This window comes from Acinonyx jubatus, chromosome F2 (genome assembly GCF_027475565.1).
Source record: "Acinonyx jubatus isolate Ajub_Pintada_27869175 chromosome F2, VMU_Ajub_asm_v1.0, whole genome shotgun sequence".
Classification (NCBI taxonomy): Eukaryota; Metazoa; Chordata; class Mammalia; order Carnivora; family Felidae; genus Acinonyx; species Acinonyx jubatus.
Genome location: NC_069394.1, coordinates 81,341,565 through 81,358,128, shown reverse-complemented (window position 1 = coordinate 81,358,128; position 16,564 = coordinate 81,341,565). Strand labels below are relative to the sequence as shown.

Below are 16,564 nucleotides of genomic sequence, written 5' to 3'. Positions count from 1 at the left end.
CAGCCAGGGGTGAAGCTCAGTGGCCACCAAGGGCACAAGGTGAGTCTTAGAGGCGGTGAGCATTGAAGACTTACACAAACTGCATTAGAGGTACTGGAGGGGCATATCCCCCCTTCACACTTATCATCCTAAATGAGGAGACGGGAGGAAAAAAAGCATCATCTTATGAAGAACTACCTGAGGCTTAACTCCTGAATGGAAAAGCTCTTGAAAACTTGTCAGGCTAACAAGTGGCATGCAAACAAAAAGCTCAGGTAAGACCTACCTAAGGATTTCTCATCTGTGTGTGCTAAGGCCAGACTTTCCAGATATATAACCAATGCTTCGAACACAAACTGTTCTACTAGAGATTCTTCTTCCCTGTAAAATAAAGAGTACTGAACTTCAATATTCTAGGAAAAACAATAAAGCAGAAGTGACAAAGGAAAAAAGTGTTATCAAAAAAATACACAAATTAAATTTGTCTTTAAAAAATGGCTCCAATGTTTTAAAACCTGTGACAACAAATGCTTTTCAAAGAAGAAAACTTCCTCAAGAGCAGATCAAAAACTACATAAACCAAAAGACGCGGTACTGGCTTTTTCTCTGCATACAAGTACCCTTCCATCTGTGGAACTGCTCATAGCACATAACCTTGGAACCACTGTTCTGACCACACTTCCACACACCTCATTAAAATTAATAGAAAAGAAGATCTCATACCATATCCACATTCTTGCAAAATCAAAGAATTTCAAAAGCTCTCATCCAACCCAAAAGTAAGTTAACATCAACAGTAAACACTAAGCCTTTTAGAACCACGTCAGGCAAATGGAAATAATTAATTCAGTCAACAGTGTCTGTGGACCATCTTCTTATAAAAGGTAAACTCATGGGCGGGTGAAAGGCAGAGGCCGGATCTCTCCCTGGAAATTTTGTCCCTTAATAACACAGGACAGTAAATGATTCAGTATCAAGTGACAGGGCTAGGCACTAAATCTTAGAGGAGTTCAGAGAAAAGTATGAATTGCAAGTTCTACTTGTGTGATGAAGTGCTGGGTCACTGTACCGCCCACTGGGAAGAAGCACGATCCTGGAGCAAACGAACTGGAGCGAGGTGCTAGAAGATGGAACCCTTACAGTAAGAATTACTAACTGGTGTTTGGTTTGGCAGGAGTACTGAACTCATTTCTTTCTTTCTTTCTTTCTTTCTTTCTTTCTTTCTTTCTTTCTTTCTTTCTCTCTCTCTCTCTCTCTCTCTCCCTCCCTCCCTCCTTTTTTCTTCCTTCCTTTCTTTCTTTCTTTCTTTCTTTCTTTCTTTCTTTCTTTCTTTCTTTCTTTCTTTCTTTTTTTTAAGTTTGAATCCTAGGAGGGGCAGGGCCCGTCAGAACTCTACAAGCTCCACATCTCCCCCAGTGTCGCACACCCAGACCTGACACTGAAAATAAAGGACAGTACCAATAAATGTATGCTATGGGGCAAAGACGTGGAAGCAAGATGGAAAACACAGGAAACAGCAAGCAAATGAGCAGAACTGTAAGTAAAGAGGTTCATTTGGAACAGCAGTTTGGGGATGACACTGAAAAAGTTGGGGAGGTCTTGGAAGGCCGGGCTGAGTTCAATAGCTTTGATCTTAGGTATCAACACGAGGTAAAAGTAGGTAAGTAGAGAAATGGCATGACAAAATGATGACTCAGAACTGTGCTTCCAAAGAAAGGTGTGCAAAACGGTTTACCAGCATGCAGAAAGGAGACAGAACTTGTTTTTATATTACTCAACATGCAAGGTCTCAAAAAATTTGTCTCTCATGTACCTCTCTCAAAAAGCCTCTTGGAATGTGATCCAACAAATGAGAATATCCAAAAAAGAAGACAACAGAGGAAAAGAAAACAAAAGATCAAACACAGGAAAGAAGTAAAGGGGATATTCAAGAGGAGACACAAGTTGATTCAGACATGAGACCCAAGAAAGAGACTGGTTAACGGCCATCTCCACCAAAACACCATTATTCTGGGTTTTTCTTTTTTTTTTTTTAATTTTTTTTTTAACATTTATTTATTATTGAGAGACAGAGAGACACAGAGCATGAGCAGGAAAGGGGCAGAGAGAGGGGGAGACACAGAATCTGAAGCAGGCTCCAGGCTCCGAGCTGTCGGCACAGAACCCGGTGCGGGGCTCAAACTCACAAACCGCGCGATCACGACCTGAGCTGAAGTCGGACGCTTCACTGACTGAGCCACCCAGGTGCCCCTATGGGTTTTCAACCTGGAAGGAATATGGCCCAAATTCCACTCTTAACCTGGCCTGCCATGATCAGGTGAAGTTCTTCTGTCCAATTTCAGCCTGGATCAGCTGACAGTGCTCATTTATCCCACAAGAGAATTTTGCTTTGACATGCTCCTGACATATGGGGGATGGACTCCTGGGAAGTGAGATGCTGCAATTCAAGGGCAGTCCACACCCTCAGACGATATTTCTCCCTGATGTCAGCTAGCGGTCTACTTCACACCATTCGGGAGAGCTGTGCTTTCTAAAACTGACATGAACCTTGTCACTCTGTTTCCTTGGAATGGGCTCCTGTAACCTCTCATGGAGCTACAGCCAACTAGTCTCCACGGAGCGGATTATCCCAGGATACTTCACCTAACAATGAAAACACTGACCTTCACAGCTTTTCAAAATGCAAGAGTATATCCGTTAGGGCACATACACACAAAATGAAACAAAAAAGAAAGGGGAATAAGTAATATAAAGGAAGAATGATTAGTTCAGTGCAGAGCAGGGTATAAAATTCTGAAAATACTCTATTTCTTAACCTAGGTAGGAGTATACAAGAACTTGCTTTATTATTATTCAACAAACTTACACAGTTTTTTTAAGTAAGGCATAACTGACATACAACATTATATTACTTCTAGGAGCACAACATAATGACTCCAGATTTGTGTATATTACAATATGATCACCACAGTAAGTCTAGTTAACATCCATAACATACAAAGTCTTTTTCCTTGTGACGTGCACATTTAAAATCTACTCTCCTAGCAACTTTGAAATATGCAATACAGTATCATTAACTATGGTCACCATACTCTACAGTATGGCACCTCACAGGTATTATGAGTTTGATTCCAGGCAACCAAAAGAAAGCAATGATCTCAATAAAGGGAGTAAAGTGAATTTTTTGGTTCACCAGGGCATATGAAGTTATGTTCATACTGTACTATATATTAAGAGCACAATAGTGTTGTGTCTAAAAAATTGTACATAACTTAATTAAAAATACTTTATTGCTAAAAAATGCTAACCATCTTCTGAGTTTTCAGCAAGTCATAATTACTTTGCTGGTAGAGGGTCTTGTCTCAGTGTTGACTGCTACAGTCAGGGTCATGGTCACGGCTGCTCATGGCTGGGTGACTATGACAATTTCTTCACATAAGACAACAATGAAGTTTGCTGCATTGATTAACTCTTCATTTCAGACACAATTTCTCTGTAGCATGTGATGCTGTTTGAAAGAGGTAGTTGGACCTCTTTCAAAACTGGAACCAATCCTCTCAAAGCCTGTTATTTTATCAACTAAGTGTATGTAATATTCTAAATCCTTTGTTGTCATTTCAACAATCTTCACAGCATCTTCACCAGGAAGAGATTCCATCTCAAGAAACCACTTTCTGTGCTCATCCCTAAGATGCAACTCCTCATCCATTCAAGTTTGATCATGAGATTGCAACAATTCAGTCACATCTTCTGGCTCCACTTCTAATTCTAGTTCTCTTGCTATTTCTATCACATCCAGTTACTTCTTCCAGTGAAGTCCTGAACCCCTCAAACTCATCCATGAGGGCTGGAACCAACTTTTTCCAAACTCCTATGAGTGTTGATATTTTCACCTCTTCCCAAGAATTGCGAATGTTCTTAATAAAGCAATGCAAATTCACTAATACAGTGAATTCTTTCCAGGCTTTCAATTTACTTTGCCCAGATTCATCAGACAAATCACTCTCTAAGACATCTATAGCCTTATGAAATATATTTCTTAAATAAAAAGTCAGGACACCTGGCTGGCTCAATGGAGCATGTGACTCTTGATCTCAGGGTTGTGAGTTCAAGCCCCACACTGGGCATAAAGCTTATTAAAAAAAAAAAAAAAAAGACTTGAAAGTCAAAATTACTCTTTGATCCATTAACTGCAGAATGGATATTGTGTGGCTGTCATGAAAACATATAATCTCATGGTGCCTCTCCATCAGAGCTCTTGGGTGACCAGGTGCATGGTCACTGAGCAGTAATATTTTGAAAGGAATCTGTTTCTGGGCAGTAGGTCTCAACAGTGGACTTGAAACATTCAATAGCCAGATTGTGAACAGATGTGTTGGCATCCAGGTTTTGCTGTTCTATTTAGAGAGCACAGGTAAGAGTAGATTTAGCCTAACTCTGCAAGGCCCTATGATTTTTGGAATGGTAAATCAGCACTGGCTCTAACTTAGTCACCAGCTAGGTTAGCCCCTAACAGGAGAGTCAGCCTGTTGTTTGAAGCCAGGCATTGACTCCTCTCTAGCTACAGAAGTCCTAGATGGCACCTTCTTCCAATAGAAGGCTGTTTCATCTTCATTGAAAATCTGTTGTTTAGCGTGGGCATCTTCATTATCTTAGCCAGATCTTCTGGATAACTTATCAGCACTTGCTGCTTCATCTGGCACTTCAATGTTATGAAGATGGCTTCTTTCCTTAAACCTCACAAACGTTCTGCTAGCTTAGACTTTTCTTCTGTAGCTTCCTCACCTCTCTTAGCCTTCACAGAACTGAAGAGAGTGTGCCTTGCTCTGGATTAGGTTTTGGCTTAAGGGAGTTTTGTGGCTGGTTTGATCTTCTATCCAGACCACTAAACCTTCTCCATATCAGCAATAACCTGGGTTCACTTTCTTATCATCCAAGTGTTCACAGAAGTGGCAGCTTTAATTTCCTTCAAGAACATTTCCTTGGCATTCACTACTTGTCTAACAGGTATAAGAGGCCTAGCTGTCAGCCTATCTTGACTTTTGATAGGCCTTCCTCACTAGGCTTAATGATTTCTAACTTTTGAGTTAAATCAAGGGACATGCAACTCTTCCTTTCACTTGAACACTTAGAGGCCATTATAGAGTTATTAAGTGGCCTAATTTCAATATTGTTGTGTCACAGGGAATACAGAGGCCCAAGGAGGGGGAGAGAAATGGGGGAACAGCCAGTTGGTGAAGCTGTCAGAACACAGACAACTTTATCAATTAAGTTGTCTCATATGGCAGTTCTTGCCACCCCAAAACAATTACAATAGTTACATCAAAGATCATCAATCAGAGATCACCATGCCAAATACAGGAAAAATGAAAAAGTTTGAATAACATGAGAATTTCTAAAACATGACTTAGAGACACAAAATAAATAAATGTTGTTGGAAAAATAGAGCCAATAGTTAAACTCAATTTCTAAAAAATGCAGTATCTGTAAAGAGCAATAAAACAAAGCACAATAAAATGAGGTATGCCTCTATAACTGAAGTTTGTACCTTTTGACCTCTATCATCCATTTTGCCTACCCCTCTTCCTGGCCTGTGGCAACCACCAACTGCATGAGCTTGTCCTTTTTTTTTTTAGATTTTACAAATAAGTAAGATCATATGGTATTTGTCTTTCTCTGTCTGACTTATTTCACTTAACATAATGCCCTCAAGGTCCATCCATGTTTTCGCAGATGGCAAGAATTCATTCTTCTTTATGGTTGAATAATACTCCATCATATCCATTTACCACATTTTCTTTATCCATTCATCCATGTTGGTCACTTAGGCTGTTTTCATATCTCAGCTAATTTAAATAATGCTGCAATAATCATAGGAGTGCATATATCTTTTTGAATTTGTGTTTCATTTCCTTTGGATAAATACCCAAAAGTGGAATTGTTGGATCATATGGTACTTCTATTCTTATTGAGGAACCTCCATACTGTTTTCCATAGTCGTTATGCTAATTTACATTCCTACCAGCAGCGCACAAGAGTTCCCCTTTCTCTACATCCTTCCTAACACTTGTTACTTGTCTTTTTCATAGTAGCCATTTTAACAGGTGTAAAGTGATATCTCATTGTGGTTTTAATTTGCATTCCCTGATGATTAGTGATACGGAGCACATTTTGTTGCCTTTTAATTTTATTGATGGTTTCCTGTCAAGAGCTTACTTGATGTAGTCCCACATGTTTATTTTTGCACTTGTTGCATTTGCTTTTGGAGTCAGAGCCAAAACTGGCGTCAAACAGCTTACCCACCTATGTTTTCTTCCAGGAATTTTATGGTTTCAGGTCTTACATTCAAGTCTTTAATCCATTTTGAGTTAATTTTTGTGTATGGTGTAAGATAACAGTCTAGTTTCATTCTTTTGCATGCAGTTGTCCTGTTTCCCCAACACCAACATATACTGAAGAGACTCTCCTTTTCCCACTGTTTATTCGTGGCTCCTGTGTCAAAATTAATTGACCATGATTACCTGTGTTTATTTCTAGGCTCTCTATTCTGTTGCATTGATCTTTCTGTTTTATGCCAATACCACACTGCTTTGATTACTACAGCTTTTGTAGTATAGTCTGAAACCAGGCAGCATGACGCCTCCAGCTTTGTTTTTTCTCAAGAGTGCTTTGGCTCCTCAATGTATTTTGTGGTTCCACACAAATTTTAGGATCATTTGTTTGGTTTCTGTGAAAAATGACACTAGAATTTTGATAGGGATTGCACTAAATATTGATTGCTTTGGGGAGTATGAACATTTTAACAATATAAATCCTTCCAATCCATGAACATGCTATATCTTTCCATTTATTTGTGTGTTCTTCAGTTGCTGCCACCAACGTCTTACGGTTTTCTGTGGTCTTACATTTCCTTGGTTAAATTTATGCCTAGGTATTTTACTCTTTTTGATGCAATTATAAACGGGATTGTTTTCTTAATTTCACTTCCTGGTAAGTGGTTACTGAAGTATAGAAATGCAACAGATTTTTGTATATCAATTTTGTATCCTGCAACTTTACTGAATTAATTTATTAGCTCTAATAGTTTTTTGGTGGTCTTTAGGGTTTTCTATATAGAGTATCATGTCGTCTGAAAATAGTGATAGATTCACACTTATTTTTAAACGCTCTTCTGTACCTATAGACTTCACAGTTTAAAATGATAAAAATCACCTAGTGGCTTCAAACTCTAGTCAATTTTCATATAAGTGTGCATGTGCACATAAACACAAACAGAGATTCCTATTCATCCATCTATATCCATCATGTCTCCACCTCTATCATCTATCTTATTTTTACAATTGCTTCCCTCGTATCTTAACTGCCATTTCCTGAGAGAAGCAATCTGGACCAAACAAAGCTAGGTTCTTCATTATAAGATTATGTAGTAATCATCTACCACTACTTAAAAGAACTGACTTCAGCAACAAGTTTATAATTATGTGATTAATTATTATCTACCTCTTTTTTCAAATGCAACCCTCATGAATGGCTATGTCTTTATATCACTAGCATAGCATATCACTAGCTATGTCTTTACATCACTAGCATACAATATTCTTAGTAAGTAATAATAGATGAATGAATAAACGCTACTACAACCTTAGGTCAGGGACGAATGATCTTTTTCTTGGACTTCTTAAAACATCCCCTTCTCTGGTGTCCTGGCCCCATTTTATGTCACTTAGATCCACTCTCCATATAGCTATGGGCAGGTGAATTTTAGAAGGAAATTTAACCATGCAGCTCTCTGCTCCAAGGACTTGTTGTCACTAGAAGTGACCTACGTTTTTTAACTCTACAAACCAAGGCTCCTGGCCAGTCTCACTATATTCCCTTCCAAACTTCAAACTCCACAGTTGAGAAATATAAAATGTCTTCATCTCCTTATATACCACCCTATTTCTTCTCTCTACCCCATCCCTTTGATATGAAATGCTCTGGCTGATTCCCATTTATCCTTTAAGTTTCATCTAAGTATAAATGCTATAGGAAGACTTCTTTAAGCTACTCAAGTTGGATTAGATACTCCTCTTCTGTGCTCCAAAAGACCCTGGATTGTCTTCTTTTGCATTTACAAGACTGCTGTTTGCATGTGTTTCTGTATGTACGTATTGCTGTATGTATGTATTTGTATGTATTTCTCAGTAGTTTCTGAGCTTCCTGAATGCAAACTGCATTTCAATTCATTTTTTAATCCCCAGAAAACAGCACAGCATCTGACACATAATTAACTAAATGTTTGATATATGAATACATTGATACATAAACACCAGTCACTTTTCAAAATCACTACTAAAAATTTAAAGAACTTTTTTATACTCTTCCCTGTCACATGGCTTACTTACCTGAATTCTCTGTAGATATTATTAAAGGCCAGTGATGCTCCTAGCCTCTTGAAAGCATTGGGGTGAAGTGCAAAGCTGTACAGTCGCTTGAAAAGTGACTTGGTGTTTACTGGACTTTTTTCCTGCTGCTGCGGTGTTGTCTGCTTAACGGACCATTTGAGGAATTCACGAATACACCGGCCACAAAAATCTCTTAAAGTACTGTCAACAGGGTCTACAATTCCATCCTACAACAAAACGTATACAACAACTGAACACCCTGGTCTGCTCTGGGTGAAAATTCATTTAGAGCACTACTCAAGAAAAAATAAGCACTAGAAAACCAATCTGTCTAGAATCTAGACTCTAATAACAATGTCTTTTGGACGAAATGAAAACACTTTCCTTTAAACAAACTGATAAATCCATGAAAAAAGGAGACAATATTTTAATTATGTAGCAACAAAACAGTCTCTCCTTTCCCTGAAGAAACCCAAAGGCTACATCCTAAGAGTTTTTATTGCTGACTTTGCCTCATAACAGTATCTGTGATGCTTTACAGAGGTTAAAGAAAATAAGATCCCTCTAGGTTTCAAGGGAATTGTAATGCTACATAAAAATCAGATGGAGATGTGGTCTGAAAATATAACTTTCTGTAAAAGCAGTCTCCATAAAAGGCATAGTCTCTAAATACCTGAAAAAAACAGCTAAGGAAATTTGAATATTTTTATTTCCCTCTAGACATAATTCCCTCTTAGATATGTATAGGAAAGATCTAACTTGAAAAACTACATTGAACACTGAAATAAGGGAGTTCTTCTACCTAACACCCCCAGTTATTTGCTACATGCAAAATCTCTGATTACAGTGCTTATTAGAATTCAAGAAGCAATTAACTGTGGAAATGTGAAGAGGTGATATTTATTGCTTCTCAGAGCAGTGGTGAGTAATGCATGTGCTGATATCAGGGAATTAGCAATTCTTACCGGGAAACCTATAGACATGCTTTCACTTGAGTGCTATACCAACTTCACATTTCCTCCTTTACCTTTCCTTTTCTCACCTATCTTACTTTACATTATCATGACCTTATCTGATTTCTTTCTGAAACCCTTACTTAAGCCCCCTTCGATGATCAAGAGGGGAAGAGAAACAACTAAGAAAGAAACTTCAGAAAGAATGGAAACATTAGAATAAATCCATCTGAATTGCAAATAAGCCACAAGTTAAATTTACCTAAACGTATTTATTCTAGGCAGGATTCTCTGGTAGACACTGTAGGGAATTAAACCACAGACATCAGGTCACTATCCTAATTCAAAATGTTCAGTAACTCCACTACCACAACACAGCATCCACACAGGGTAACTCTAAGAGTGGGAAGAGCCCTATTGTAATTACACACACAACAGGACTGTCATCAGGACGGTACCATCAGGACTGTCCTGGGGGATCTGGAGCATGTGTTCTGCTGCTCTGCGCAGCGTGTCTTCCCAGGCCGCCTCACAATATGCTCCCGTGCAAGGAACACACAACGTCTGTTTGGACAAACTTGCTATGCATTTAACTGGGGCTTCTGATTCCAGAGTCAGTATACAACGAGACCAAATCAGGGATGAAGTAACAGGTGAAAATCAAGTAAAATGACATTTAAAGGAATCAAAGTAAACTTATTTGCAAAAACTCAGAAAACTGTAATAAAATCAGTGTCGAATGACACTAAGGCTTTAAGCTGACCTCCCTGCTTCTGTCCTCAGTGAACCAGTGATCAATCCTAATGATTCTACCTCTACAATCTCAGGACAGTTGTTGGAAATGGCCACTGTTTCTAAGGTTCCTCACTTGTTGAATCTGAATGCAGGAGAAAACTGGATAAGCTCAAACAAATTGCTTTTACTCTTAATTACTGTACTATAGATGTTTTTTTAAAAAGAGCGTTCTGCAACTCTAATGAAAGTCCAAGCACATTCTTATTCACTCCTATTCTACACACACATACACACACACACACACACACACACACAGCCTTAATTTAGATGAACTTTGTCAATTTATAACTATTCTCCAAAAAAAGAGGACAGAACAAAAAAATGTGCACACTGCTTGCAAATATTTAAAAGTAACACTTCAGTAGGGGCGCCTGGGTGGCTCAGTTGGTTAAGCGTACAACTTTGGCTCGGGTCATGATCTCATGGTCCATGAGTTTGAGCCCCACGTGGGGTTATATGCTGACAGCTCCGAGCCTGGATCCCACTTTGGATTCTGTGTTTCCCTCTCTCTCTGCCCCTCCTCCTCTACTCACTCTCTCTCAAAAATAAATAAACATTAAAAAAAAACTTAAAAAAAAAATAAATTAAAAAAAATAAAAGCAACACTTCAGTAAATAATTACAGCATCCTGTCTGTTAAAATGTCATTTCACCTATTCGCTAAAACAAAAGAAAAAAGACAATATGACCTAACTATTTGCTACATTTTGATATTTGGACAGGTAACTTTTCTTAAAGTTCTAAATGTAGATCAAGTAAGGGTGCCTGGGTAGCTCAGTTGGTTAAGCGCCCAACTTCAGCTCAGGTCATGATCTCAACAGTTCATGAGATCAAGTCCCATGTCAGGCTCCACACTGATAGTGCAGAGCCTGCTTGGGATTCTCTCTCCCCTCCCCCCCTACACTCACTCATTCTCTCTCTCTCTATCAAAATAAATAAATAAATAAAACTATAAACATAGATCACATATAACTAGACAATGCAAACATCAGGAAAAGAATCAACCATTACTCACCAATATTGTTTCTAATAAGGCGACAGTATCCTGACTTTCAAATTTCTTATTGTTAGTGAACCAGTGAATCAGTTGCATAACTAGTGGCTCATATAGTTGCCTCGTCACCTAAAGAAACAATACCATTAGAGTTTACTTTCTTCATGTTAAAGTAATTTTACATTGGATAGAGTTCTGTTTAAATGACAGGAAAAATTAAGTGATAATACTCCTATGGTTTTTTATTAGTTTTCTTGTTAAAATTCAATGAGGAACATGCTCTTTCTAGCTCCTTTTTCTCTTTTTCCTAGAATCCAGCAGAGAAAAATATGCATATTAAAACTTACTGTTCTTCTAATATGGAGGCAGATATTGTTGTTTTTTTAATATTTATCTTTATTTGATCCTAAACATGCATACAAGGCATTCTGGATCAGAGACATTATCATTATTCAGATACAAAGCAAATAATGATCATGTTACTCCCTACATCCTGATTCACACCCTTGTGGTGACAAAAGTAAATCAGATCAATGCCCTACACAGACAAACTTCAAAACCTATTTCACAGAAGAGATACGGGAGAAAAAAGCACCTCTCCCATCCTGCCAAAAAAGAAGGAGTAAAATCTTTACTACTTCGAGCTGGGATGGAAAGGATCCTGGGTTCTTACTCCAACGTTCTAGAATATAAACAGAGTTTCTCCAGGGGCAGAGAGCCTTGAGGGTCCCTGGATTTTACAATCCAAGGAGTCTGACAGGCCTGGACTCCTTCCTTCTGAAGGGAAATAACCAGGGGAGACAGTACTTATCTTCCTGGAACCTGGGGAACTTAACCCAGTGGCCTCATCTGGTGTGACCATGTGAACATCTTGGGGAGATAAAAGAAGTATTCTTATCTTTTTGGAACACAGCAATTACCTAGACAAACGGTTACACATCAGATCCTCATTATACATGAAAAGTAAAAAGTTTATAGCAGAAGTGAAGGCAAACATTCCCTATCTTTATATCCTAAACATTTCTGTGTCTCAAAATACTAAGGCTCCTACAGAATACCAAGAAATCTAGGGGAGTTTTATCTCCCCCACTGACACTGAGCTCAAGAATGAAGCACACTGATGTGTATACCAGGCCAAAAATCAGATGAAATGTCTTGGGATTCAGACTAAACACAGAGTCCTCTTGCACTTGGATACTTTTCCCCAAAAGAATAGCTTTCTAAGCTTTGAAGCCATTTTAAGGATTAATCAAAGTAAAAGCTCTTACCTTTCTTTCAGTTTGAAAGTTTAACTGGTCTTAAAGCACTATTTTTTTTCCCCAAAAGAATTATACACTCTTATTCATACTACATATGAATTCACACAATTATTCACAAAATCATATATATGTGTCTGTGTGTACATATATATGCGTAGACACATGCATAAAACACATATGTACACACACCTTACACAAATTATAGAAAATGTAGAAAACTATCCATCTGCAACCCTATATCCCAAAGGTAACCACTGTGAACATTCAGTATCACTGTTAACTTTCAAAATAATTTTTTAAACACATTTAAATATATGTATATGCACACTTAAAAAATAATACACATTTTTATAACCACTTTTCCTCTTAATGTTGAATATTTCTGTATAAATACATAAGCTATAACAGCATTTTTACTAGCTATCTGGTATCTTTTATATAGACATACCATGACCAGTTGCCCAAATCCTATTATTAGAAATGCAGGTATTTTTCTTTTTCTTTTTTTTTTTAACGTTTATTTATTTTGAGAGAAAGTGCGAGCAGGGAAGGGGCAGAAAGAGAGGGAGACACAGAATCCAGAGCAGATTCAGGCTCTGAGCTGTCAGCACAGAGCCCGACACAGGGCTCGAACTCAAACCACAAGACCATGACCTGAGCCGAAGTCGGACGTGCAACTGACTGAGCCATCAAGGTGCCCCTAGAGATGCAGGCATTTCTAGTTTGTGACTGTTCTAAAGAAATCATGGCAAAGTCCAATATACGCTGGTCTGAGCACATCTCTAGTCAGGAAAGTGCTTGACCAGGGCTGCAGGTCACCCAGCGTTTTGTTCTGCTCACAGAGAACCTGTGCCCACCCACATTCTCTCCAGCCACAACTCCCAAGGTCCTTTCCATCATGCTTGGCAACACTTACCATTGTCAATTTTTAAAATATTTTACAACAGCTGAAAATAATAGCATTTTAATTTTAATTTCCTTATTTACTAAAAAGATTGAATATTTTAAAATATATTTCATTGGCCATATGTATCTCTTCATTTATAAGCTGCCTATTTTTGTTCTTTACCTATTTGCTCATTTTTAAATCTTTTGTATCTTCAGTAGAATGTTACAAAAAAATTCCCCACATTATGTATACATTACAATTGTGAGTTTTGTGCCATTCAGTATTTTTAAACATTTATAAAGTCAAAACTATCAAGACATTAACATTTTTTTCTATATATCTGCTTTCTGTATTTTGTCGGAAAATCTCCACTTCTACGCAAAACTTTAGGGAAAGGCATGGAAGGCTGTCTACACTGTAACGATAATAAAATCCATCCGAGTAGCAGAAATCACATCCTGTACATAGTTTCTGAATGCTATGATCCTTTTTATAAGTAAAGCATATATGCACATTTGTAAAAACGTATTTTCACAAAGATCTGGGCATATATTCATGAAATTTTCAATAGAGGATAAAGTAGATTTTCCAGGGAAATAAGACTGGGAAAGGGGTGATGAGATGGAGGTTCACTTTTAGTTTAATGTGTTTCTATATTAAAAAACATATTTTATCATGAAAAAGACCATTCCAATCCAAAGATACACATGGACAGACAGCATGCAGTAACTAATTACATGTTTCTGTAATATATTCATAGTTTGTTTATCCTTCTCTTAATTTGAATTAATTTTTCAGGTTAGTTGACTGGCCTAAGATTATTTATTAAATGATCCACTTCTAACTTAAAAGCCTCTTCTACCATATATACAATTTTGATGTACACACATGAACCCACTTGGCAGCCACAAGACCCTCCCACTGGTCTATCTCTGCCTAGCTCAACCCTATTATAAATAACATGGCTTTAGCATCTGCTAAAGCAAGACTTCCTTCACTACTCTACCCTTTCAAAATTGTTCTTGGTGAGGCTCAAGCAATTATTCTTTCAGATTACTTTTTAGGTTCAAAATGAAATTAATTATGAGCTTTCTGCTGGAATGGTACCGCACTTACTGATCAGGGAACAGCTGGTGTTTTTTCAATATTGATTCTTCTATCTCAGATACAGAGTATGCTCATTTTGTATTCATAAAACATATATTTACCTGACATATTAAAGTTCATTTATAGACATTTTATATATATTTTTGATGCTGCTATGAGTAAGATACTGTAGACCTATTTTCAAAGTGATCAATCCTAATATTTAAGATAAATGAGAACACTGATATATGAGAATTTTGTTTTGTAATTCGTCAGTTTCTTCCTTTGTTAATTCCTACAGTTTATCGGTTGACACTCTTGGGCTTTCCAGGTTTAAAAAAAATTACATTCAAAATAATAATCTCTTCTTCCTTTCTAATGCCCTTGCCCTCAGGGAACTCATGGCCTGGTGAGAGGCCCAAATACTAACCACTGCAAATAACTAACTGAATGCACATGAAGCAATACTGAGCAACCACTCCACACTGCAGGCACTGCCCCTCAACAGGCCAACTCACTTCTCACCTTGGGCTTCTATCCTGGCCCGGGCACAAGGCGGCATTAGTGCTTCATGCCTGGGGATGATTCAACTCTAGAATTCAGGGAGACATTCTTTTCATATTAAAGAGAACACTAAACTACTAATAGTTTCAGCAGGACAAACACCTTTGAGGGTTCTATGGAGGGAATCACTGCTTCTGAAACCCGTTTCTATGGTAAATTTCCAATTTTAACCAAACATCCTATTTAATCACAGCACATTTGAATACATTGCTGGATTGTATTCATTCACATATGTTGAAGAATTTTCCATTATATTTAGAAATGAGTTTTCTTGTTTTTAATAAATGATCTTTCATTTAGCTTCCTCTTTTGTGTGTGCATCCTGGTACCGAAGATATCGTAGCTTCATGAAATGAACTGAGAATTCTACTTTTTCCTGCTTCATGCAGCAATGGAGAATTTGCCACAAAGTCATCAGAAAGAGGCCACTTGTCATTATTTCCACTCTTGTACATGGTTACTTGTCTCTTCTTCATTCCTAGAGACTGTTAAGTCCCTACATGAGGGCAGACTGCAAATTCAGCTTTAGATGCCTATACTATCAGCAACTATAAACTAGATCAGTGATTCATTCCCAAACTGTGGCACATTAAAAATCACCAGGAGAGCTTTTAAAAGTCCTGATCCCCAGGCCATACCCGTGAAGAATTAAATCACAGTTACAAGGGGCAGCGGCCAGGCAGCGGCATTTATGTTAAGATCCCCAGGGTATTCCAACCCGCAGCAAGCTTTGATGATCACTGAACAAGATCCAACTTTTTTAAGCTTTGCAACTGTGCCAGATTCAATGTCACTCACTTACCTGGTCTACATCACATGCAAGTTGAAGTAGCACAGGGAAAGTTCGCTTGTAGAGCTGGTACATGGGTGGGAAACCCTGACCACTTTCAGGCATCTGAGTGGCTTTTCCCAACATAAACATAACTATGCTGTGTAAAAGTTCACAAGCTGCAACCTAAAACAAGCCAGGAGTTGAACAAGTTTAAGTTTCCAGGTTTACAAGAGAAGAATATTTTGAAATGTTACTCAACTTAGCCCTTTAAAAACAAAAACTTCTGTAGCAGATAACTATCATTCCCAAATATAAATTAACTGGAAGCAGCAATTCTTGCATAAAACTAATGCTTCTGTGCACTTTGATCTGCATCCAAGAGGTAAGAATGAAAACTTAAACGATATAGACAAACTGGGAATGGTACCTTCAAAGAAATATGTTTCATTGCTACCATTATCACAGAACTTTACTTCATTTGTCAGCACATTTTTAACCTTCACTTTTAGTAAATATATTTTTAAAACATTTTTTGGAAATTTACAAATGAATTTCATAAAAACTTGAGATTATCTGTTTCTAACCTCCCAAGTTAAGGTGATAATAATGGCGCACAAATTGGAAATAAGTTTTAAGTACCCTTTGTACTGCATTTTCTATTCTAGACAGTTTTTTGGTATATTAGTGTTTTGCCAGGTTATTATCTACTAAGATTTACGTCTATTTTTTATTAGTAACATCTACTTCTGATAATTAGGTCACTAATTGCTATATTACAGAATATACAGAATTAGTAATATTGGAATGTCTGAAATATATTATCTATTTCCAAACAAATACAGGTCTTAAAATGCATAGATTATAAATAAAATAATAAAAAATGAAAG

At 37.5% G+C, this 16,564-nt stretch overlaps 1 protein-coding gene across 1 annotated transcript in view; it reads right to left on the bottom strand.

The window, feature by feature from the left end:
- Positions 1-16,564, bottom strand: part of PRKDC (protein kinase, DNA-activated, catalytic subunit) — a 206,347-nt gene that overhangs the window by 145,346 nt on the left and 44,437 nt on the right. Inside the window, exons 25-28 of the mRNA XM_027042809.2 lie at positions 15,708-15,860; positions 11,129-11,236; positions 8,367-8,593; positions 266-360 (exon numbers count right to left, since the gene is read on the bottom strand). Coding sequence (XP_026898610.1) covers positions 266-360; positions 8,367-8,593; positions 11,129-11,236; positions 15,708-15,860 — 583 coding nt within the window. The remainder of the gene's footprint in view (positions 1-265; positions 361-8,366; positions 8,594-11,128; positions 11,237-15,707; positions 15,861-16,564) is intronic.